Raw genomic sequence first — 27,678 nt, 5'->3', positions numbered from 1 at the left:
GGAATTGGGATCTGGGGAATTTGGGAATTGGGATATATGGAATCTGGGGAAATTGAGAAATTGAATTTATGGAATCTAGGGAATTTGAGAATTTGGGTGTATGGAATCTATGGAATTTCAGAATTTGAATACGTGGAATCTAGGGAATTTGGGAATTGGGATCTGGGGAATTTGAGAATTTGAATTTATGGAATCTAGGGAATTTGAGAATTTGGATGTATGGGATCTAGGGAATTTGAGAATTTTAGAATTTGGATACGTGGAATCTAGGGAATTTAGAAATTTGGATGTATAGAATCTAGGGAATGTGGGAACTAGGGATTTTGAGAATTTGGAGATATGGGAACTAAGGAATTTGAGAATTTGGGAATGTTGGAACTAGGGAATCTGAGAATTGGGATATGTGGAAGCTAGGGAATTTAGAAATTTGGATGTATAGAATCTAGGGAATGTGGGAACTAGGGAATTTGGGAATTTGGAGATATGGGAACTAGGGAATTTGAGAATTTGGGAATGTGGGAACTAGGGAATTTGAGAATTAGGAAATGTGGAAGCTAGGGTGTTTGAGAATTTGGAGATATGGAAATTAGGGAATTTGAGAATTAGGAAATGTGAAAAGTAGGTTGTTTGCAAATTTGGAGATATGGTATCTAGGGAATTTCCGAATTTGTATTCATAGAAACTGGGAAATTAAACTTGAGAACCTGCCATATCAGAAAATCTGAAAACCTATCACTCTAAACATTCCTAAATTCAATAATCTTAGAAATGTAAAACTTTGAAAGTTAGGGAACCTACAAAGTATTTCAAACAAAGTATCACGGTATCTAATTGAAACATGTACATACGTAGTCTGTAAAATTTTATTAATTTAAAGCTTGACATGTGAATGTAAAATTAAATGAAACCGCGCAAACTGAATATTCAAATTAACCCGCTAACTGGTTTAATCTGCATACTAGACACTTTGGGCTGCTTATGTACGTTTTACATTTCCACTACTGTAGAATCGTCTATAAAACCTGCTGAAGTTAATCCTTATAATGACGCAGCGCATACGATATGAAATTGGATGTCGTACCTGTTCAAGAATCGTCGAATTATTATACTCATATAATGGGTTATTATTCGGAGTATCAAGGGGATTTTGAAGTAAAGAAGTCTCGTGTGGATGTATCACATAAACGTATCGCAAAAAGGTTTAATATATAAATTTATATTTTGAAGCTTGTTGTCGACGTCCTTAATACAAAATGGTCGACTCTGAATTTATCTTTAATCTGACATTTTGTATTGAGAATATTTATGAACCACTTACCGATGTCAACCCACGATTTGGCGCGTGAGTCAGCTGTTTAGAGCTACTGTCAGAATAGAAAAATGGACGCCTTTTTCGGTATATCGACTCACACTAATTAAACCAAAAATGACAGTCGGCAAACGTCTCGAGATAGCGCGAATCGCGTTCAGCAGTTATGGTCATTATTCTTATTTGCCGAAATGTAACTGGAAGTGTTCACGGTGGTTAGGTGGAGCGAGTGGCTTCTTTTACTCTGGCTCGACCTACGCGCCAACTCCTGGCTTGTCTACAGTAGAGACTGTGATGATCCAAGGGAACGTAGGGATTTTGGGAAGCTAGGAAATATGGCGATTCCGAGGACTGTGAGAATCTGGGGAATTCGGGAACTGTAGAGAATGTGGGGATGTGGGGACCTGGGGATCCGAGGGACTGTGGACTGTGGAGGTCCTAGCGAACTTGGCACTGGAGACTGAAACTGTGGATATATAGGGAATCTGGGGGCCTGCAACTGTGGAGACTCTGGGAACCATGGGAATGTGGGATGTGGATCCAAGGGATCCAAGTGGTAACTTGGTACGTAGTGATTCGACGCATAGTAATTTGGCGCGTGGTAATTTGTCGCGTGGTAATTCTACTTATGATTATTCGACGCGTGGTAATTCGGCGTATGGGTATTCAACGCATGGTAATTTGACGCTTGAGTACTCGGCGCGTGGTAATTCGATACGTCGTGATTCGATACGTAGTAATTCGACGCTTGGGTACTCGGCGCGTGGTAATTCGGTACGTGGTGATTCGATGCGTAGTAACTCGATGCGTGGTAATTCGACGCGTGGTAATTCGGCGTATGGGTATTTAACGCATGGTAATTTGACGCTTGAGTACTCGGCGCGTGGTAATTCGATACGTCGTGATTCGATACGTAGTAATTCGACGCTTGGGTACTCGGCGCATGGTAATTCGGTACGTGGTGATTCGATACGTAGTAATTCGATGCGTGGTAATTCGATGCGTAGTAATTCGACGCGTGGTAATCCAACTCATGGTAATTCGACGCGTGGTAATTCGATGCGTGGTAATTTGACGGTTGGGTACTGTGGAGGTCCTAGCGAACTTAGCACTGGAGATTGAAACTGTGGATATATAGGGAATCTGGGGATCTGGAACTGTGGAGACTCTGGGGACCATGGGAACTAGGTATCCTAACTTATAGTTAACAGGGAATATGTTGAATGTGTGGATGTGGGTCCTAGAGATCCAAGGGACTGGAAGTCCTAGTGAACTTAGTGATACTGGAAACTGAAACTAAGAATATATAGGGAATCTGAGGGTCTGCAACTGTGGTGATTCTAGGGACTATGGGAATTAGGTTACCTAAGAAGTTTATAGCTTCAGGCGCCAGCTCATGGGTTGACATCGGTATGCAGCCTCTTTCCTTTTCAAGCTTGAATTTAATGTATCACAAGCGCTATTTTATATCTATCATACTTGGTAGACCAGCTTAATGCTTATATTCACCCTCGACTCCAAGAAATACAGTATATCCCTCAATATTAATTATAATTTCATTCTTTGCAGGCGGACACAATATCAAACTACGGGACTACAAAACAAAATGGAGGTTCATCCTCTTCACATAACCTCAATGAGGTAAGTGTTCACTAAACCTACTCCATTAACAATAATTAAAATTAAACTGATTTTAAATATAAAATAAAGTTAAACACTACTTAACTCTTCAAATAATTACATCTCTTAAATATAAAATAACAATTTATAAAACATTTAATCCACAAATGTAAAATACGATCATAAAGAATTTAATACTCCATATTTATTATAAAATGATAAAACATTCCATCTCTGCAAATCCTCACAAAGAATTCGCCTCATAAAAATTCCATTATTATAACAAATAACATCTGGACGTTCTATTGGCAGGAGCTTCATTCTCAATTTAAGGATGCTTTGATACCGATGCATGTCGTGCAATCCACATATTTATATATACATTATTAATCACCAATCAACTGCTTTTTAATTGATCAGCGTACCAATTAAACTTAACCCAGATCGATTGCTTGCTTCAGCTTTGAATAAAAGATGTCCCAGATATCGGACTCTCCGTTTTCTCTCACATTTAAACGTTGAGGGATTTAAAAATAATTTCCTTCTTTTGTGAAATAAGTGGAAACGGAATTTAGGTATTTTGGGAATTTGGAGGTTTAAGAATTTGGAGATTTGAGAATTTGGGAATTTAGGTAGCTGGGAATTTGGGGGTTTAGGAACTTGGAGATTTGAGAATTCGGGGATTTAGGTAGCTGGGAATTTGGGAGAGGGAAAATATGGGAAATTGGGGGTTTAGAAATTTGAAGATTTGAGAATTTGGGGATTTAGGTAGCTGGGAATTTGGGAGTGTGAAAATATGGAAATTTGGGGGTTTAGGAATTTGAAGATTTGAGAATTTGGGGATTTAGGTAGCTGGGAATTTGGGAGTGTGAAAATATGGGAATTTGAGGGTTTAAGAATTTGGAGATTTGAGAATTTGGGAATTTAGGTAGCTGGGAATTTGGAAGTGGGAAAATTGGGAATTTGGGGGTTTAGGAATTTGAAGATTTGAGAATTCGGGAATTTAGGTAGCTGGGAATTTGGGAGTGTGAAAATATGGGAATTTGGGGGTTTAGGAATTTGAAGATTTGAGAATTTGGGGGTTTAGGTAGTTGGAAATTAGGAGGTGGCAAAATATACGAATTTGAGGGTTTAGGAATTTGGAGATTTGAGAATTCGGGGATTTAGATAGCTGGGAATTTGGGAGCGTGAAAATATGGGAATTTGGGGGTTTAGGAATTTGAAGATTTGAGAATTTGGGGATTTAGGTAGTTGGAAATTTGGGAGTGTGAAAATATACGAATTTGAGGGTTTAAGAATTTGGAGATTTGAGAATTTGGGAATTTAGGTAGCTGGGAATTTGGGAGTGTGAAAATATGGGAATTTGGGGATTTAGAAATTTGAAAATTTGAGAATTCGGGGATTTAGGTAGTTGGAAATTTGGAGGTGGCAAAATATACGAATTTGAGGGTTTAGGAATTTGGAGACTTGAGAATTCGGGGATTTAGGTAGCTGGGAATTCGGGAGTGTGAAAATATCAAAATAGACTTCAGGGTTTTAGCAATGAAAAGAACGTAGAGATTTAGGAATTTATCTAAATATCCTCCACCATACAAATTTAATAATTCCCGAATTTCAAAGTTTAAAAATTTGAAATTTTAAAAACCAAAAACTGATAAAATTGTGTACTAAAAAAATGAGAAAAATATAAATCCGTTGGATCTCAATAAAGCACTTTGTTATTCCCGAAAAGCGAAAATATTTACGAACGAATATATTTTCCTTCCATAATGCGCAAACACCAGGTTGAAAATATTTATTCACGTATTTTCCACGTTTTTCTATCCGTTTGCCCGCTATATTTCCCTCCACTGTCACTTTTTTTTTGCGTTGGCGAGCAAATTATTTTACCTCGCCTTACCCGTTGTTTACGATTTTATTGAACTTTTAAATTGTTCCCCGCATCTTTCGTCCTCCTTCCGAGTTTCATTTCGCTTTAATTCTCCTGGCCCGTTTCGCGGTTATGAATGATAATCGAGTGCAGCAAGATTGGACTTCGAAAATAAATTGTTGGAACAATTCGAGATATGGAAATCGGATTTCTCTCTACTTCGGTCATTCGTTCTTTAACGAATTAGAATCTTGCGGAAATTAACTTTGCCGGATATTCCCTACGGCGTGCTTTACACTGCCCTACAATCTTAATTTCACAAATTTTCTCTGATTACAATAATTTTTAATTTTCACATTTTTTTATATTGCATGTTTGCCAATTTTCATATTCCACTGTTTTATTTTTCGAAATTCAAAAATTCCCTAGTTCAAATTAAACATTCAACAATTCCCTAGATCACATTAGGTAAATTCAAAAATTCCCCAGTCCTCATATAGCTAAATTTCAAAATTCCCTAGGCGATATATACCCAAATTCTCAAATTCCCTAGTTCCCATATACCTGAATTCCTAAATTCCCTAGTTCCCACTTCTTTAAGTTCTCAAACTCCCAAATTTCTAAATCCCCCTACACTCCAATTTAAAAACCTCCTGAAATTACCAAAAAATCCTATCCAACAAATATTTCTATTGTCCCCCGAAACAGCCAAAAAATCCCATCCGTTATATCGGATCAGAGGCAACTGCCATCTTGTCAGCCCCCAACCGACTGCATTCGTAGCGTGCGAACGATTGATCGTCCCGACAGATTATTTTCAGCGACACCAGAAAATCATGGGCGGTGTTATCTCCGAAGAACAGCAACAACAAGAGGGTTGAAAAGGGCAAAAGACGAGACGGGGTAGAACGTCGACGATGATAACAGGGATCGCATCCGGTGTCGCGTGGAGAACTGCTATATCGATCGGGCATTGCGCATGGAACTCGCGAGCGTTTCAAATCATCATGGTCGAACAAGCCCGAACAAATCTATCTTCCTTGCTCCCTTCGTTTCTCTTCTTCGTGCCTCCTTTTTTTTCACAGCGTTCTCCACGTTTTTTTTTCCATACCAACCCTTTCTTCTCTCAAGCCTTTCGTTAGCGGCAGGATGGAAAGTTGCGACAGGGTTAGCCGAATAACAATGCGCCCAACACCCATTCAACGTTGTTGCGAAACTTTTCCGGGCAACAACCCCGACTGCTTTTCCTGCTCTCCACTCTTTTCAGCAAAAAAGACTGACGATGTTATTCCCATGGAATGAGAGTTATTAAAAAAAAGAAAAATATGATAAAATACGCTGGGTACGCGGATCACGCGTGGCTGCGCGCGGAAAATTTGTAAATTGGTCTTTTGACGCTGGGTAATTGCGGACTGTGCCTGGTAAGTTGGCGTGTGGGAGCTGGGTGCAGGTGCTGGGTCGCGCGCCAACTCACGGGACGCGTGCGACTACTACTAAGTTTAATAATTATTAAAATATGGGATTTGGGGATTTGGAGATGTAGGAATTTGGTATTTAGCAATTGGCAATATAAGAGGAGGGAAATTTGAGAATTTGGAAATGTGGGAATTAGGGGTTTAGAAATTTGCAATATAGGAAGAGGAAAATTTGAGAATTTGGGATCGTGGGAATTGGGGATTTTGGAATTTGCAATATAGGAAGAGGAGAATTTGAGAGTTTGGGGATGTGAGAATTGGGGATTTAGGAATTTGCAATATAGGAAGAGGAGAATTTGAAAAGTTGGGGATGTGGAATTAGAGATTTAGGAATTTGCAATATAGGAAGAGGGGAATTTGACAACTTGGAGATGTGGGAATTGGGGATTTAGGAATTTGCAATATAGGAAGAGGAGAATTTGAAAAGTTGGGGATGTGGAATTAGAGATTTAGGAATTTGCAATATAGGAAGAGGGGAATTTGACAACTTGGAGATGTGGGAATTGGGGATTTAGGAATTTGCAATATTGGTAGAGGGAAATTTGAGAATTTGTGGATGTGGGAATTGGAGATTTAGGAATTTGCAATATAGGAAGAGGGGAATTTGAGAATTTGCGGATGTGGGAATTCGTTATTTAGCAATTGGCAATATAAGAAAATGGAGATTTGAGAATTTGGGGATGTGGGAATTGGAGATTTAGGATATTGCAATATAATAAAAGGGAAATTTGAATATTCATTAAATAATTCAAAAAATAATAAATTTAATAATGATATATCTATTAAAAATAAATGAATGCCCCAAAAATATATATCTGCTCGATAATATCCTTGCAAATCGACCACACACGATTTATTACAAAATATCCCCAATCAAATGTGAAACGGTAAACAAAAATGGCAACGGTGACAGAAACAGCAAGATTTCTGACACACGAATCGAGTAATTAACAAAATATCAATGTACAAAGTGAAACGACCATTTTGAATGGTACTGTTGCTGTCGGCCGTCTGCGAGGGGATAGAAAATGGCGGGATTCATGCATTTCGGTTCGCCAATAAATTTTGACACATAATTCCACGGGTATTCAGAGATGCGCCTAAGCTAGAACGAACTTGGCCAATTTCGATAATCATGCTCGACTGCGTGTACAACCCAGGCCGACTGAAATTCGATTTTAATTATCTCGTAATGTCGAACGAGGACTATGCACACTGGCGAACCTAACGACCGCTCGCGAGCGCTCTAATCCCGAAATACGATCGACGAAAATTACCGACGAAACTACCGTTGCGAGCGTGTGTAATTATATATTTAAGGATTCGGGGGAACTGATTTGGGAATTTGGGGATTTTCGCGGATTTTGGGGATGTTTAGGGGAGGTTGGGGAGGGGATTTGTGGGTTTTGGGATTTGGGGATTTGAGGATTTGGGGATTTGGAGGGTTGGGGATTTGGGGTTTTTGGGATTTGGAGATTTCAAAATTTGGGGATTTGGGGATTTGGAGATTTGGAGATTTGGGGATTTGGAGAATTAGAGATTTGGGGATTTGGGAATTTGGAGATTTGGGAATTTGGTAATTTGGGGATTTGGAAATTTGAGAAATTGGAGACTTGGGAATTTGGTAATTTGGGGATTTGGAGAGTTGGGAATTTGATAATTTGGGGATTTGGAGAGTTGGGAATTTGGAGATTTGGGAATTTGGAGAGTTGGGAATTTGGAGATTTGGGAATTTGGAGATTTGGGAATTTGGAGATTTGGGAATTTGGAGATTTGGAAATTTGGAGATTTGGGGATTTGGAGATTTAAGGATTTAGTAATTTGGGAATTTGGAGAATTGGAAATTTGGAGATTTGGGAATTTGGTAATTTGGGGATTTGGAGATTGGAGAATTTGGAGATTTGGGAATTTGGTAATTTGGGGATTTGGAGAGTTGGGAATTTGGAGAGTTGGGAATTTGGAGAGTTGGGAATTTGGAGATTTGGGAATTTGGAGATTTGGGAATTTGGAGATCTGGGGATTTGGAGATTTAAGGATTTAGTAATTTGGGAATTTGGAGAATTGGAAATTTGGAGATTTGGGAACTTGGTAATTTGGGGATTTGGAGATTTGAGAATTTGGAGATTTGGGAATTTGGTAATTTGGGGATTTGGAGAGTTGGGAATTTGGTAATTTGGGGATTTGGAGAGTTGGGAATTTGGAGAGTTGGGAATTTGGAGATTTGGGAATTGGAGATTTGGGAATTTGGAGATTTGGGGATTTGGTGAGTTGGGAATTTGGTAATTTGGGGATTTGGAGAGTTGGTAATTTGGAAATTTGGGAATTTGGAGATTTGGGGATTTGAAGATTTGGGAATTTTTAATTTGGGGATTTGGAGAGTTGGAAATTTGGAGTTGTGTGACATTGAAGATTTAGGAATTTGGAGATTTGGTGACATGGAGTTTTGGATCTTTGGAGCTTTGGACATTTGGAGTTTTGTAGTTTTGAAGCTTTATATATTTGGAGATTTAAAGCTTTCGAGACTTGTACATTTAGAAACATATAAACTTGAGAATCCACAAGCATAAAACCCTAAAAACCAAAAAATTTAAAAACGACCTATAAATTCCTTAACCCAAAAATTTAAGAAAGTACAAGAGTTTCACTTACCTTCCCCCACCTCGTCTCCCACTAAAAATTATTCCTGAGTCACCAGCTTCTATACATTATATAAGCAACCTCACCGATATGTATATACGTACTCCCAGTTTGCAATTAGTGAACGCTTTTGTTGTTGTTTAAGCGTGAAATGCATGAATAGGGCGACACCATTTCATTTTGCTGAACCGGTTGTTATAGCAAATATTAATTTCGCGTGCATGAAATAATAACGGAATTTTGTTGAGAAAATATGTTATCCTCACGAACAATCAACAAACAACAATATTTGGTTCATCCGAGTCACAAGTAATTAATTAATAAAATTCAATACGTGAAATGAATACGTGCGCACAAAGAACTGCTGCATAGAAGAAAAATTTTATATAAAAAAAAAAATTGCACAGCTATCGTTATTTCGATATTTTTATTATTTTATTTAGGCCAGTAATTGTTATTGATTAGTGTAACAAGTATAGTGTGTACACAGTAAATGAACTAGAATAAATTATATTAATTGTATTATTAATTTGAATGATAAGGAATAATTTACTGATCACTTTACAAGTTTCAAATTTCGCGCCATAACCTCTAATGTCACGTAACTAATGATGCTCTAATTAATTGATATTAATAACAGTGTAGCAAGTGTACTGTGTACACAATAAACAAACGAGTATATTAACTATATTAATAATGATATTTTTAATGTAAATGATAATAAACAATTTAATGATACTTTACGCGTTTCAAATTGGGCGCCATAACCTAATGTCACGTAACTAATGATGCTCTAATTAATTGATATTAATAACAGTGTAGCAAGTGTACTGTGTACACAATAAACAAACGAGTATATTAACTTCATTAATAATGATATATTTAATGTAAATAATAACGAACAATTTACTGATCACTTTACGCGTTTCAAATCGCGCGCCACAAATCTCTCCTGTCACGTGACTAATGATGGCCGCGGTAGATACCGAAACTCGCCACTATTTTTCCTTTATTTCAGAGAATTGCACTCCACGATCATACAAGATTATTCTTCTTGTTGCGCTTTATAGTCGTAGAAAATTTGAACGAAACCGGTGATTCAGTGAAACGGCAACGGTAATCGATTCGATTTACGAGCACGGTATATCGTTACCGTTCTATAGCGGGTTTTTACGTACAGCTGCCGTATCGTTCTAAGTTTAAAAATACCGTCACCGATATTTCCCCGAACGCGAAATGGACCGTTCGATCGAGTAAGAAGCTTAAAAATCCCGCTGGCAGGAAAATATTCCAGCGTCTCCCGTATAAATTGCCATGCATTTTAATCAGATCGAAAACCTCGAACAGCGATGGCGACGCAGGGCCGCGGCGTTTCATTATCGAGGGTTGCTACGAGCCAGCCGTATCGTTGATAATGAGAGACGGTATAATCGTATTTTGATCGAACGGTTTCAAAGGGTCCGCGAGGATCGAACGTGGTAATCGGTCCACTATGTATGCCGGCTCAAAGGTACGTCCATGATATCTGATAGAGCCGTTCGGCCGTGGAATGCAGTCGCGCCGCCCCGGAAATTCCCTATGGATTAAACTTTGTGCGTGCGAAACCGGCGGGTGGTAGAACGCCGTGAATACTTGCAACCGACACGACGCAAAGAACAAACGTCGCGACACAGGGGGGCGGGGAAACTGTGGAATGACTCTAGTTCTGTAAATTCCGTAGGGAATTGCTACACATTTGTACTTACGTATGTTTCCGATATAATAGAGTGGACTACCGATGTTCTACGTGGACTGCGATTGTATGGGAGGCATTCTGGGAAACGGCAATATAGCGAGAGTTTAGGGATTTGGGAGTTTGGTAGTTGTTGGTGACTGGGAGGGGATTTTACCTAACTGCACAATATAATTTAACTTGCTTTTTTTTGATAACCTAACCAGACAAGCAGATATGACCTAACGTGTTCAACAACCTAACCAGACTCTCCAGTATAATCTAACCCATCCTTCAACAATCTAACCAGACAATTTAAACATGACCTAACCTATCCTTCTCCACTAACTTTATCTGACAATCCAAAACCTAACCTAACTTAACATAGTCTTCAGTTGATCATCCATCAACGTATCCTAACCTAATCCTAAGCTCACCTTTGATTCATCATCAACGTACCCCAACCTAATCCTAATCTAACTCAGTCCTCAGTTGATCATCCATCATAACATAACCTAATCTTAACCTAACCTCATCTATGATTCATCAGCGTATACTGACCTAATCCTAACCTCGCCTAATTCTCAGTTGATCATTCCCCAGCCCTAACCTAATACCAACCCATTCTAAAGCCCCTTAAATGGCAAACAACACAGAAAGGCATCGAGAGAAGCAATTTTCACGGTTACCGATGCGAATGGTCTATTATATCGCCGGTGATTTACGGTGGCGACGAATAGGACACCGAACCAGTCACTTCGTCAGCTTGGTCGCTCGATAAACGGCCATTTCGTTAAGGATGGTGTATTTTCCTGGGGGAGCCGAGTTTGGTTGACCGACTCCGTTCGATTATCCTGATAAAGTCGTTGATAAAGTCGATCCTTCCTTGAACCGAAACTGGGGTCACGAGCGTACTTCCCTTGGACGTTGATTAATGCCGGCCAACTATGTTTCGACAGGGACCAAGTGAATTATCGCCGGAACAAAGAGAGTAATTGGCTTATCCATTCGAAAAATACTAATCCGATTATTAATTGAACCCTCCACCTGTATTTGCATCGTTCCTTCGATATTTATTGCCTCTACCTCCTTTACTACCTCTAGATTAATTGCATAGTTTAACCGTGTAATTTTTACCTATCGATTTTAGCCCAGTTCTTTTAGGATTAATTGCAAGTTACGAGGGTTGAATCTTTTTATTCGGAATTTGTATCGTACTCTTGATGTATGGGTGCGACGCGATTGGTGATATAGGGAGACATTGTAACGTACAATTTGGGAGATTTGTACATTGCAAAATTTTTATAGGATGAAATTTTGATATTTTTTTGGGTCATATTTGGACATTTTCGCAATTTCAAATTTTTAATATTTTGTAATCCACAATTTTCACATTCCCCACTTTCTATATTGCAAATTCATAAATTCCCAATTCCAAAATTCCTCTCTTTCTATATTGCAAATTCCTAAATTCCCCTCTTCCTATATTGCAAATTCCTAAATCACCAATTCCCACATTATCAAACTCTCAAATTCTCCTCTTCCTATATTGCAAATTCCAAAATCCCCATTCCCCACGATCCCAAATTCTCTAATTCCCCTCTTCCTATATTGCAAATTCCAAGATCCCCAATACCCACATCCCGAAACTCTCAAATTCTCCTCTTCCTATATTGCAAATTCCAAGATCCCCAATACCCACATCCCGAAACTCTCAAATTCTCCTCTTCCTATATTGCAAATTCCAAAATCCCCAATTCCCACATTATCAAACTCTCAAATTCTCCTCTTCCTATATTGCAAATTCCAAAATCCCCATTTCCCACGATCCCAAATTCTCTAATTCCCCTCTTCCTATATTGCAAATTCCAAGATCCCCAATTCCCACATCCCGAAACTCTCAAATTCTCCTCTTCCTATATTGCAAATTCCAAAATCCCCAATTACCACATAATCAAACTCTCAAATTCTCCTCTTCCTATATTGCAAATTCTAAAATCCCCAATTACCACATCTCCTAACTTTCAAATTTCCCTCTTCCTATATTGCAAATTCCAAAATCCGCAATTCCCACATTCCCAAATTCTCAAATCCCCCTCTTCCTATATTGCAAATTCCAAAATCCGCAATTCCCACATTCCCAAATTCTCAAATTCCCCTCTTCCTATATTGCAAATCCCTAAATCTCTAATTCCCACGTCCTCAAATTCTAAAATTCCCCTCTTGCTATATTGCAAATTCCTAACTCCCCATTTCTCACGTCCCCAAACTGTAAAATCCCCCTCTTCCTATATTGCAAATTCCAGAATCCCCAATTCCCACATCCCCTAACTCTCAAATTTCCCTCTTCCTATATTTCAAATTCCTATATCTCCAATTACCACATTTCCTAACTTTCAAATTTCCCTCTTCCTATATTGCAAATTCCAGAATCCCCAATTCCCACATCCCCAAACTCTCAAATTTTCCTCTTCCTATATTGCAAATTCCAAAATTCCCAATTCCCACATCCCCAAACTCTAAAATTCCCCTCTTCCTATATTGCAAATTCCAAAATCCCTAATTCCCACGTCCTCAAATTCTAAAATCCCCCTCTTGCTATATTGCAAATTCCTAACTCCCTGTTTCTCACGTCCCCAAACTGTAAAATCCCCCTCTTTCTATATTGCAAATTCCTAAATTCCCAAATCCCCAAATTCCATCTGAAATCCACAGCCCCTAAATTCCCAAATCAGCAAATTAAAATGTCCCAATACGTCTCCAGGAGCTCATAAGCCAAGCCCTAGGTAATCGAATCTATAATCCGCAATCGCTCTAATCCTTCCGGCGACAGGAGAAGCAAGGATCCTGAAATCCTCGCTGATCAAAAATCAACAAAGGACACATTCCTGAGTGCGGTATCGGGTAACCGTGCGCAGTTCCAGGGATGATGTTTCTCGGTTGCAAGTGGATACCGCTTCGCGAAGACAAGGTTATACAATCATATCCGGTCTCTGGTGGGTAACTGGAAAATTATTTCGTAAGGCAGTAGTCGCGCGTTACGACACGCTCGGACTACCTTCACCCGCGTAAATAGACATGTTTAATAAAGCTGGAACTAGTTGCATCTATTATTAAGGTAGCTGTTACCCGAGCAACGTTAGAGTGCATCGACGTTGCAGCATGCTAGCGTGAGATGAAACTACTGTCTGCATCTAAATTATTCATCAGGCAAGCGGAACGGCTCGGGACGTTTAAGCGGCAAACTTGTTTAGAATGATCGTGAACGGTCTTACGATTGTAACGGATGATACTAAAATAAGATAATAACACTTGTAACATCTTCGCGCAATCTTACTTCCATTTCCTTCGAATATTGCGTCCTCTTGAAGTCTGGAGTATGCTAACCTTCTTAACTGGACCGTTTACGAAATGGCGGCACGGTGTCTGTGTAACTTCACTGACGTCACCTTTCACATTTAATTTCCCGCTTTATATTTTCCGTAGTTAATTAGGGCGAGTCAGGTTAGGTTGGACTTGGTGTAGAGTTGGTAGATTGTTAGGTTTTCATTTTTGAATAGGTCATGTTGGATTATCAGGTGAAATTATTGAAGTCAGATAGGTTAGATCATTTTGGATTATCAGGTGAAATTATTGGAGAAGAATAGCTTAGGTCATGTTACATTTTCAGGTAAAATTATTGAAGGGTTAGGTTAGGTTAAGTTAAATCCCTATATCTCTAAATTAGTTTCTCAGCAATATTGAAATTAAAATGATCGCCATTATTTCAGTCTGAAAGCCTTCCACAAAACTTAAGAATTGACTTTCTCGAAGGATTATAAAAGTTCTCTTTTCAAGCCAGAATAATAAAACGAGCTACAGCGAAATATTTCATCGATCGAGTTCTGATCGACACTACGTTCGCAGAACGTTGCGAACAAATTCCACAAATTCTCGGAAACTCTCAATATTTCCCGAAAGAATCGACGATGTACCGATGAGTGCGATGCCAATTAAATCATTCGCGAATACTACTACCTCGTATATTACTCTGTCTAAATATAACAGAACCTCCATCACATTTATGTTCGACGACTCACCATTTTATTGAGTTTCAACGGAGCGAAATCGTATTTCAAAATTCTGTTAAACGACTCGTTGGATATGAATGTTCGATTTTATCGATACACGCTGCAGATGGATTGCGAAATTTTGTATGTGGCATTCGGAGACGAATACTTGTTCGGGGAACAACGATGGCGCTTTTAATGTAATGACCAGATTAAAAATGGCGGGTGAGTGGGGAGTAGTGTGCTCGATAGCTCATCCATTGTTACGTTTAATAACGTCTATGTACTGTACGAATTTTTATGTTTGGACGTTGTTAAATTTTTGTAGTTTTAGGTTCATAGTTTTGTCGGTTGTAGAGGTTCGTAAATTACTGCAGGGGTTGATTTTTATATTTCGGAATGATAAGTTTGATAAATTGTCACATCGTCAAAGGCGAACATGCTGAAATGATCACATTACCAAATTGTCACATCCTCAAATTGTCATATTCACAAATTGTCACATTACCAAATTCTCACATCCCCAAATTCTCACATCTCCAAAGCCAAACATCTCCAAAGGCTCACATCCCTATATCCTCACGTCTCCAAATCCTCACATCCCCAAATTCTCACATCCCTGAATCCCCAAACCCCCAAATCCGCACATCCCTATATCCTCACGTCTCCAAATCCTCACATCCCCAAATTCTCACATCCCTGAATCCCCAAACCCCCAAATCCTCACATCCCTATATCCTCACGTCTCCAAATCCTCACATCCCAAAATTCTCACATCCCTGAATCCCCAAACCCCCAAATCCTCACATCTCTATATCCTCACGTCTCCAAATCCTCACATCCCCAAATTCTCACATCCCTGAATCCCCAAATCCCCAAATCCTCACATCCCTAACTCCCCATATCCCCAAATCCACCCCCTCCCAAGGGGTGAACAGGGTGTCTCACAAACAGTGCCCCTAACATCATAACTCCATTGGGTTGGCGATTCTGAACAACTTTTCCCTTTACAAAATTTTAATCCGAAGCTCCGTTCTCGAGTTATTAACAAACAAACACCGGTCAATCACAGCGCAGTATGCACTATACCCATACGAACACACTGTACACTATATCTGACAAGGTATATAGATATATATAAGTTTCCCAGTAAATACACAAGGAAAATCGTTCGCAGGACCCGCAGGTGAAATATTAAAAAAGCCCACGGGCCGATCGATTCGACGCCGTCGTAGATTTCATAAAAACAATAGCTGTAGATGACGGCTCCAGTATGCTCGCATCGGATCAGAGCAAGTCGTAGTTCAATCTAGAAACCCGCAGAGATATTCCACTTGGCGACATTTAATATTCATAAAAAGCTCTCGGCTATGAATGAAAGTGTCTACCCGTAGACAGTGGTGCGGGTCAATTCAACAGCGACGAACCGACGCTTGTATGCTACACTTATACCACTGACGACCACCGGCATGAAAGAACGACCCGGACAAGACAATATACATCTCATCACTCCGGGTTTCAGCAAAAATTGCATGAATCTTATCGCGGACGTTTCTACGACGAGTCCGACACTTTTTGATCACGGAATTTCAGATTCTTTTGGAAGCCAGACTTTTGCCGGTTTGGCTAACTTGGGAAGTGTTGATGTACGGCTCGTACGGAGAATTCACCTGATTTTTATGAATTGGAGAGAAGTTTGCATCTTCGTATTTCATAACATTTTGTATTCATTTTTGTCCTCGTAACGTTGCTTCGTTGCGAAATACGGTGGAGTCTCGTTATATGGCCGCTTGAGTGTTTTTGGGTAGGTAAAGGTCTTTAACGAGGGAGATTGAGGATGCAATCGATATGAAGAGAAGTCTTGGAACCTAAAATTCCCAAATTATGAAAATTACCAAAATTATCCAAACTCAAAAATTTGAATTTTAAAAAATTTTAAGGAATCTCAGAATTTCTAGAAAGGACCCCGAAAGTCCAATATTGCCAAAGTCAGCATATGTTTCGCGTGATTTCATGAAGGCCCCATTTCGAGGCGGTTATGCATCATTCGAGTCGCAGGAAGCGCCCGCGGCGGAAACTGGTTATCTGTAGGATGAATGTCAGCCACGGACATGACAATCCTTTCCGTGTATCTATATTATCGTGGTCTGCTCATTGTTTCGACTTCTGACACGCGCATGTAGATTTCAATAATTAGCAGATCGTATTAAATGATTATCCTGAAGTCTGCATCGGTTAGAGCAACTCATGTTACCTTGTATATTATCAATTTTAATTAAAATAAATGCATATAAGTATAAATAAATATATATTAATATAGGAACAGCTGTGTATGAGTATATCTTCGTTTTGTTCACTTAGTGTGTCTTTAAATGAATTAAAATCAAGTTTAAATACAGCGGTACTCGGACCGAGTGAGGGCCGCCATTTTTACAGGAACGCGCGGGAAATTCAAACGCGCGAACTCGTGCTTTATGTGTATTGACGTATATACATTAAGTGAATATTATTTTTTTTTAGTGGAAATTCAAGTAAGTTATAATAGAAGTTTACGTATATACAAGGTGGTCTATTTTTAACTATACTTGTCCTCATTTATAATATTTAACTTATTAATAAAATGGCTGAAGCTTGTTCTGTTTCAAAGGGGAATTGATTTAATATTGTCAGACTGTTTATGAATGAACATGAAGGACATATGAAGGTCAATAATTTTTAAGTAACAAATGTTAAAGTTAACAAGAGATCAAATGGCTTGTATAATAAATAATTGCTTGTATAAAAGAAACAAATCTCTCTAAAAGAGTCAAGGACTTGTCTAAACTCGTGTAGGTGCGAGTCCAAGTTAATTCGGTATTAGTCCACCATTTTAAGAGTAGGATCGATGGAAATACGGTTCTATATAAATTAGCAAATCCCAATATCGCGGATAACAAGCAGCCACAAATTGAAGTTCATTACGGTAGCCAAATCCAAAATGGTCGCGGTCCTTGATTGTGTCCGTAGCCATTAATTAATTCGAGTTAATGACTCCTAGAGCAGCCCCTCCCACCTGCCAGGATTATTATTCTATTCGCAAATGACGCTTCTGTGAATATCATCAGCATCCATGTCGAAACAATCATTCTTACCTCATCGATTTTTCCATCAGATCTGCTGAATTTGTACAAGATTGGATGTTATGGTATTTGATTATGGTACAAAGGACTTGACCCGTTTGAAGTTACGATTTTAATATTACGGAGTATCAATTAAACACCGCAGCATACCGCGGTTGCTGGAATCTATCGATCCGAATTCCCTTGTGAGACACTGGTCTGCGAATTCTACTAACTCAGACAAAATGCATGGTACGCGCTAAGTTTGCCTGCCCTGGGTAATTTGGAACTTTTTAATGAGCTTTGTGATTAATTGGATTCGGTATAAAAATGTGGTGAGAAATTAAGTCGCGGAGACAGTGATTCCAATAACCTCTTGTTATATTGCCGAATTATATCTTCGGACGAAATCGCCACACGGGAGGATCTTAGGTTAGGTTAGGTTTTAAGTTATTAGGCAGCTGTTAGGTTAGGTTTGGATAACTTATTAGGTTAGATTTGGATAACTTATTAGGTTAGGTTTTGGCAAACTTGTTAGGCTAGGTTAGTTAACATTTCTAAGATATTTTGTCAAAATGAAATCATATACTGATCGAAAGTGCGTATACGAAAATAAGAAGATGGTAAAGTGTATCGAGGTGCATGACATAATGTCATATCCTAAATTAGGGGTAGACTAAGCGCCCGAATATATATACATCCCGGATACAGTTGCTCTTACCGAAGAGAGTGTATAAATTCGGACGTGTTAATTACGTTATCTTCGCAATTGCATTAACGTTGCCGTACACGCCAGACAAGGGCTTACACGTTTGCATGTCGGCAATATGAGGTAAGTAGTGGTAATAGCGCATTCTCGTCGTACAGTAGCACGTCCCTGTAACTCGAGAGCCTCAATACACGACATCGATGTACCGTTCCTAATTACATAAATTATTATCTGGCTCGCGGAAGTATCATTCGTCGAATAAATATGGGGATGTGGGATTTAGCGATGTGGGGAGGTATGTGTTGATGTTCAGTTGGGGAAATGTGGAAATGTGGGAAATGGGGTTGTAGGAATATGGGGATATGGAAATACGGGGATGTAGGGAGTGGGGAGATAGGGAGTGGGGATGTAGAGAGTGGAGAGATAGGGAGTGGGGAGATAGAGAGTGGGGATATATGGGAGTGGGGATATAGGGAGTGGGGACATAGAGAGTGGGGATATATGGGAATGGGGATGTAGAGAGTGGGGATATATGGGAATGGGGATGTAGAGAGTGGGGATGTTGGGAGTGGGGATATAGGGAGTGGGGACATAGAGAGTGGGGATATATGGGAATGGGGATATAGAGAGTGGGGATATATGGGAGTGGGGATATAGGGAGTGGGGACGTAGAGAGTGGGGACGTAGAGAGTGGGGATATATGGGAATGGGGATATATGGGAGTGGCGATATAGAGAATGGGGATATATGGGAGTGGGGATGTAGAGAGTGGTGATATAGGAATACGGGAATATGTAAATATGTTGTCGTAGGAATCTAGGGATATTTAAATATGGAAATGTAGGAATATAGTAATACAAGGAGTAGTGATACAGAAATATAAGGATACAGGAAGATATGAATATGGAAATATCCCAATTTAAAATTATCAGAATCCAATAACTTCTCACTTTATCAACCCTCACAAGCACAAAACTTGCAAAGTTGAAAAATTTGATGAACACCCCAAGAAGCTTCTGTTACCAGAAAACAAATACCTCTGTCGTACAGCTCGAATCTCGGTAAGAATCTTTCGGAGTTGGCAAGTTACGGCGACGTGCTTTCGACACTTTAAACTAATACCATAACACTTTTCTTTTTAAATAAAGTGGAGTAAAGCAGAGGCACGGTGAAAAGCCCGAGTCTGAGCTACTTTCTCTTTGTTCGGTCACCCTTGGGGCAGAAGCTCCGACGAGGACGAGCACTTGCCGTGTACCACGCGGAAGTAGTGACACGTTTTCTAACCAGCGTCTGTAAACAAGGAAAAACCGTGTAATTGCAACTAAATTATGCCCGGCTATCTTCCAGCTACGCCCGAACCGCTGAAAAGAATCATAAACATACAGAATTCAGAGTGGCGGACGGGGCAATTCGTTTCGCTCTGACTGCTCTTCCCCTGTCGCGGAATCATGAATGTTCAAAAACGTCTGGATTTATGTAGTTTTATGGTAGTTTGTTTGGGATTGTGGGGTTTCGGAGAGAGCTTAATCTAATCTAACCTTAGTATTATTAAGGTTTAACCTAATCTAACTTCTGATTACTAAATCAACCTAACCTAACTTAACTTCAGATTACTAACCTTCTATTACAAAAACTTACTTTAACCTAACTTCAGTATCACTAAAGCCGGACTTAACATTAGTACTACAAAAGCTTAATCTAACCTAACTTCAGTATTACTAAAGCTTAATCCAACCTAGCCTTGATATCACTAAAGCTTAATGCAACCTAACCTTAGTATCACTAAAGCTTAATACAACCTAACCTTAGTATCACTAAAGCTTAATCCAACCTAACCATAGTATCACTCAAGCTTAATCTAACCTAACCTTAATATTACAATAGCTTAATCTAGCCTAACTTCAGTATCACTAAACCTTAATCTAACCTAACCTTAGTATCACTAAAGCTTAATCCAACCTAACCATAGTATCACTCAAGCTTAATCTAACCTAACCTTAATATTACAATAGCTTAATCTAACCTAACTTCAGTATCACTAAACCTTAATCTAACCTAACCTTAGTATTACAAAAGCTTAATCCAACCTAACCTTAGTATCACTAAGCTTAATCTAACCTAATCTTAATATTACAATAGCTTAATCTAACCTAACCTTAATATCACTAAAGCTTAATCTAACCTAACCTTAGTATTACAAAAGCTTAATCCAACCTAACCTTAGTATCACTAAAGCTTAATCTAACCTAATCTTAATATTACAATAGCTTAATCTAACCTAACCTTAATATCACTAAAGCTTAATCTAACCTAACCTTAGTATTACAATAGCTTAATCTAACCTAACCTTAGTATTTCTAAGATCTAACCTAACCTTAGAATCACTCAAGCTTAATTTAACCTAACCTTAGTATTACTAATACACTTAGTATCACTTAACCTAACCTAATCTAAATAAAACTGAATTAATTAATCTTGCATTCCAATTACCCAGCCTCCGAAAGCTGAATCGCGTGTTAAACTATTAAACAACTAGTTACTTTAAGTTTTGAAGTTGGCTAGGGTTGTGGCGATCAATTGAATTATCAGAGGATCGTAGCGAACCGAATGCTTCTAATCGATGTTCTCGAAGCATCGATCTCTCAAATGTCTAATTGCCAGCCACTCTGTCTTAATTCCGGTTGCGGCTCATTCTCAACAACCGGTTAACACGAATAGTTAGTTCGATGTTGTCTTAAACTTCAAAAACAACTGATGTCACAGATTACCTTCGGTGCTGGAACATCCGAAGAATCGGGGACAAAATAAGCTTGTTAGGACCAAAACTAAACTTTCTGGGAAAACTTTTAGTTGAAAGATTCAATAAAAATAATTTCGGTGCTAATATTATTGTTATGTAATAATAACATGTATTTTATTATGTATAAGATTGGAGTTATTTATTTTATAAAAATTTTTTTGGACAAATTGTGAATAATTTCTTCTATTTTCAGGTTTTCTATGAAGTTCTCTACGATGCTGGTGATATTTCTTCTGGCCACAAGCGCTGGTAAGTGTTTTCTTTTTACTCAAAAATTTTGTTTTGCGAAATATATTTCATTTGTGAATCCCTAAATTTGCGTTACAGAAATTACAGAATCTCAAAAATTTAGATATTAAATTTTTAAACATGAGTTATGAGAAATTTCCTACTGTGGCGATATAACGAGAGTCTACTAAAGTACGAGTTTGGGGGTTTATTAATAGGGGAATTTCAGAATTTGGGGATGTGAGAATTGGGAATTTAGGAATTTGCAATATAGGAAGAGGGAAGAGTGAGATTTAGGGGATTTAGGAATTTACAATATAGGAAGAGGAAAATTTGAGAATTTGGAGATGTGGGAATTGGAGATTTAGGAATTTACAATATAGGAAGAGGAAAGTTTGAGATTTTGAGGATATAGGAATTGGAGATTTAGGAATTTGCAATATAGGAAGAGGGAAATTTGAGATTTCGGGGATGTGAGAATTGGAAATTTTGGAATTTGCAATATAGGAAGAGGGAAATTTGAGATTTAGGAAATGTGAGAATTGGGGATTTAGGAATTTGCAATATAGGAAGAGGGAAATTTGAGATTTAGGAAATGTGGGAATTGGAAATTTTGGAATTTGCAATATAGGAAGAGGGAAATTTGAGATTTAGGAAATGTGAGAATTGGGGATTTAGGAATTTGCAATATAGGAAGAGGGAAATTTGAGATTTAGAGGATGTGGGAAGTGGGGACTTAGGAATTTGCAATATAGGAACAGGGAAATTTGAGACTTGGGGGATGTGGGAATTGGGAATTTAGAAATTTGCAATATAGGAAGAGGGAAATTTGAGATTTAGAGGATGTGGGAAGTGGGGACTTAGGAATTTGCAATATAGAAAGAAGGAATTTTGAGATTTAAGGAATGTGGGAATTGGGGATTTTGGAATTTGCAATATAGGAAGAGGGAAATTTGAGACTTGGGGGATGTGGGAATTGGAGATTTTGGAATTTGCAATATAGGAAGTGGGAAATTTGAGACTTGGGGGATGTGGGAAGTGGGGACTTAGGAATTCGCAATATAGGAAGAGGGAATTTTGAGATTTAGAAAATGTGGGAATTGGGGATTTTGGAATTTGCAATATAGGAAGAGAGAAATTTGAGAATTTAGAAATTTAGTAATTTGGAAATCTAGAAATTCCATAATTTCAAAATTTACGAATTTAAAAATTTCCCGACTTAGTCTTGAAAACTTAAAAAGCTGGTCCTCGAACATTCAAAAACTAAACTTGATATTATTAAATCCCTAAATCTCCCATCCCAGAATACCAAAATCCTTAAAACCCAAACCCTAAATCTCCCAATCCCACTCACCAAAAATTTCCCATTATGGCAATATAACATAAGTCTCCTGTAACACCCCCAAGAAACAATTTTCCTCGTGGAAACATTCTTCCAATACTTGTTAGGAAACATCGAGGGTGCGAAAAGTTTTGTCTCTGCTAATATTACTTCGGCAAAATAAGGGAGAACTTGTATTGGTTTAAAGAATTGTCGTTCGTGGTGGTGGTAATTGATCGATAGGTTTCTTACGCTGGGACAAAACTTCCCTTAAGCCATTTGTGTCTCCTCGCGGATCTGCTGTCCTCGAATTCATAAATCTACGTCCGAATCTGGCCAGACCTTACAAAATGCCTGACAATAACTTACAAGAGTATCACCCATATGTGCCTCTAAAAAACTAACTTCAAAATTATTCAAACCATTTTTACTAAAAAACAAATCACTTCTTTTAAACAATTTTTTTTATTTCTAAAATTTATTTATACTTATGCTTCCTTCTAAATCATTTTTGCAGACATATCTTAATTTTTGAAAAATATTTATACTTTTTATAAACAAAATATGTGGACAAATATATTTTAAAATAAAAATGTGATTTAGAAAGAAAGTATAAATAAATTGCAAAAATAAAAATTTGATTAAAGAATATGAAAAATATTTGTCCACATATTTTTGTAGCTAACAAAATATTTTTTTGAAAATATGTAGAAGCATTTCAGAAAACAACCCCCTGAAAGAACGTACATATTTTGCAGTGCCATTTTGTGAAGATGTTGTCTATTTGTTTCAAGAGGAAATAAAGATCAGAAAGGGTGAATACAAGAGCGAAAAGAACAGGGTGTTCTCCTTTCCGGTACAGGAAACAGGAAGCTTGTACTATCGAAGCGACTTGTCACATTCCCTGTTGGCTGTTCCTTCTTAAAACAGCTTCGTTTCTCGGCGAACGATTTTCCAACGAAAAGAAATGTTGTTCACCCTTCGCTTTCTTCCTTTTGCCTTCGTTTCTCCGCGCTTTTGCCTGCATTTCTCCTCTATATCCGATTCCGTTTCTACCGTCTTAACTTTCCTACCTTTATTTGCAAGTGTTACAACTCACCTTTTGTGTATCGAACGTTTACCGATGGTGAATACTCTGTGACATTTAGGTGCTTCAACATTTTACTCTTCTTACGCTTGCCAGACATTTTTCTGCCTTTCCGCAATTCTTTTTCCTTTATTTTTTCGGTTTTTAGCTGTTGGGTGACTTTTTGGAATTTTTTAGGAATTATGAGTTACTTTAGTTTTGTTTTTATTAGACTATTTTTATTTTTATTTCATTTTATGGGGATTTAGGGGGACGGGGATTTAGAGGGCGGGGATTTAGGGAGACGGGGATTTAGGGGGTCGAAAATTTAGGGAGTCGGGAATTTAGGAAGTTGGGGATTTAAGGAGTCGGGGAATTATGGAGTGGGGGACTTAGAGAGTTGGGGATTTAGGGAGTTGGAAATTTTGAGAGTCGTGAATTGAGGGAATCGGGAATTTAGGGAGACGGGGATTTAGGGGGCGGAGATTTAGGGAGACGGGTATTTAGGGGGTCGAGAATTTAGGGAGTCGGGAATTCAGGAAGTTGGGGATTTAAGGAGTGGGGGATTTAGAGAATTGGGGATTTAGGGAGTTGGAAATTTAGAGAGTCGGGAATCGAGGGAATCGGGAATTTAGGGAGACGGGGATTTAGGGGGCGGAGATTTAGGGAGTCGGGGATTTAGGGAGTCGAGAATTTAGGGAGTCGGGAATTTAGGAAGTTGGGGATTTAAGGAGTCGGGGAATTATGGAGTGGGGGATTTAAGGAGTTGGAAATTTCGAGAGTCGGGAATTGAGAGAATCGGGAATTTAGGAAATCGGAAATTAGGGAGTCGGAACCTTGAAAATTTGAGAACTTAAGAATTCGAAAATTCCGAAATTTCAAAATTCTTTAATTTCAGAACTGAAAATATAATAAGTTCCCAATCTCTCCGTACGCATTTTGTACCATATACCAATGAATATAAAATTACACGAAACGTAAGAGATCGCTCGCACAGATCGTAGACAAACAAGATGGCCGTCAACACCAAGATGGCCGCCAACAAACAAGATAGCCATCACCGCCAAGACAACTGTAAACGAATAAATGTAGCTCAACAAAATTATATATCGCAACCTTTTCATCGCTACACAGAATTAATGTGCTTTACATTTATTTTAAAATTCAATTTCCCAGAAAATGCAGCAGCAGTTAATATCATCAGCATTCATCCGGTATCGTAATGGAGAACGCAGAATCTTCCATCAATCACTCCTTACATATTATTATTTCATTTCTGAATGCGGCTTCTGTCCGGGAGATTTGTTCAGGATCCTATTAAATAGAGCTTCGTCGAGGCAGGAGCAACGAGTTTCCAATAATACCTCGGATGCAGTCGGCCGTATTACCGGATAATGCGTCGCTCGCTCAATAATACGCGTCTGTTCGATCACAGTTGATCGGTTGAAAAGTTTCTCTGGCCCATTGATGCGCCAACTCTTCTCGCCGCCGCCTCCTCAACCCGCTAAAACCCTTTTCGACCCGGTCGGCCGACGCCCGTCTGCGTCTCCGCTCGCCCTGCCCTATCCATTTCCGTTTCCCTTCCTTCCTTCTCCTGCCCCATTATTCCTTCTCTCCCGCGTTTTCTCTCATTAGGACCTGTCTGCTCCTCTTTTGTTCGACATTCGCGCTGCGAACGCGCTCATAATCGCTGTTCCTCCCTTATACCGGCACGCCGAATAATTTGCCTTGCCGAACGCGATCATAATTATTTTCTGTTCCCGCGTGTTTTTCTCTTTCCTCTTCTTAGAATAGATATACAAAAATTAATTCAGGGTTTACGAGACTTGGGGTACAAGGTGGGGCTATAGATACAGGGTAAGGTTATAGGTACAAGATGAGGTTATGATTTTACTGGAAGGATAAGTTCAGAATGTGTGATTAATCTTTTGGCTTCATTTTTTAAAGAAAGGTTTTCGAGGTATTTGTGACGAGATTTGTTTATAACAAATGTGAGGGTTTCTATATCTAGGGAGCCCTAACGTCTCGGGAGTCTGTACACCCTCAAATCTCTACATTGGCTGAGTGATATGTCTTCAGGTCCACTATGTTCAGATAACTACGTCCCCCTGTCCCTACGTCCCTACCCCTTCAGAAAGGGTAAACGGGGTGTCTCACAAACAGTGCCCCTAACATCATAACTCAATTGGGTTCGCGATTCTGAACAACTTTTCCCTTTACGAAAATTGGATCTGAAGCTCCGTTCTTAAGTTATTAACAAAGAAACATCAACAATCAGGTGTCCCCATATCGCTGCGTGCTCATATTCATACGTTGCCAAGTCCTTACAACCCCAAATTGCTACTTTTTCTAATTTCCCACGTCCCCAAATCCCCACGTTTTCAAATCTCCACGTTCCCAAATCTCCACGTTCCCAAATCACCACGTCCCCAAATTCCCACGTCCCCAAATTCCCACGTCCCCAAATTCCCACGTCCCCAAATCCCCACGTCCCCAAATTTCCACGTCCTGAAATCGCCACGTCCCGAAATTCCCACGTCCCGAAATCCCCACGTCCCCAAATTTCCACGTCCCGAAATCCCCACGTCCCCAAATTTCCACGTCCCCAAATCCCCACGTCCCCAAATTCCCACGTTCCCAAATTCCCATGTCCCCAAATCCCCACGTCCCGAAATCCCCACGTCCCCAAATTTCCACGTCCCCAAATCCCCACGTCCCCAAATTCCCACGTCCCCAAATCCCCACGTCCCCAAATCACCACGTCCCCAAATTTCCACGTCCCGAAATCCCCACGTCCCCAAATTTCCACGTCCCCAAATTTCCACGTCCTCAAATCCCCACGTCCCCAAATTCCCACGTTCCCAAATTCCCATGTCCCCAAATCCCCACGTCCCGAAATCCCCACGTCCCGAAATCCCCACGTCCCCAAATCCCCACGTCCCCAAATCACCACGTCCCCAAATCACCACGTTCCCAAATCACCACGTCCCCAAATCACCACGTCCCCAAATCACCACGTCCCCAAATCACCACGTCCCCAAATCACCACGTCCCCAAATCACCACGTCCCCAAATCACCACGTCCCCAAATCACCACGTCCCCAAGTCACCACGTCCCCAAAGTCTCACATCCCCATATCCCTACGTCCCCATACCCTTACGTCCCCATACCCTTACGTCCCCATATCCCTACGTCCCCATATCCCTACGTCCCCATATTCCTACGTCCCCATATCGCTACGTCCCCATATCCCTACGTCCCCATATCCCTACGTCCCCATATCCCTACGTCCCCATATCCTTACGTCCCCATATCCTTACGTCCCCATATCCCTACGTCCCCATATCCCTACGTCCCCATATCCTTACCTCCGCAAATCCCTATATCCCCCTATTCCTACGTTCCCGAAATTCCTCCCTTCCAAAACTCCCCACATCCCCATATTCCTACACCCCCAAACTCCCACATCTCCCACCCTAAAATCCCAACATGCCCCAATAAAAAAATTCCCAAAATATCCCTCCACAATTAACAGAAAAATTTCATTTCTTCCACCACGTCGACCACAACCAGAATTCTCGTTTTTCCCACGGCATCCATCGCGCTTTTTTTCGCTCTCTAATTGATGGTCCTTTGAGGTGGGCATCGAAAAACCGTTCTGTTCCGAAATAAACGCTTCTTTGGTGGCCGGCATTCGCGGCAGCGCCGAATCAGGCGGGGAAAGAGGTAATGAAACGCAGCCGGCGTGTATTGAAACTCGACTTGTTTGCAATCGACTGCGTAC

At 39.5% G+C, this 27,678-nt stretch overlaps 1 protein-coding gene across 1 annotated transcript in view; it reads left to right on the top strand.

Moving 5' to 3' along the window:
• Cad87A (cadherin 87A) overlaps positions 1–27,678 on the top strand; it is a 104,504-nt gene that overhangs the window by 55,991 nt on the left and 20,835 nt on the right. Inside the window, exons 3-4 of the mRNA XM_012280126.2 lie at positions 2,879–2,950; positions 21,472–21,527. Of these exons, the coding sequence (XP_012135516.1) occupies positions 2,879–2,950; positions 21,472–21,527 (128 nt within the window). The remainder of the gene's footprint in view (positions 1–2,878; positions 2,951–21,471; positions 21,528–27,678) is intronic.

The sequence above is a fragment of the Megachile rotundata genome, chromosome 16 (genome assembly GCF_050947335.1).
Source record: "Megachile rotundata isolate GNS110a chromosome 16, iyMegRotu1, whole genome shotgun sequence".
NCBI classification, from domain to species: domain Eukaryota; kingdom Metazoa; phylum Arthropoda; class Insecta; order Hymenoptera; family Megachilidae; genus Megachile; species Megachile rotundata.
The sequence above is the reverse complement of the archived record's forward strand: the minus strand, read 5'-3'. Positions and strand labels throughout refer to the sequence as shown.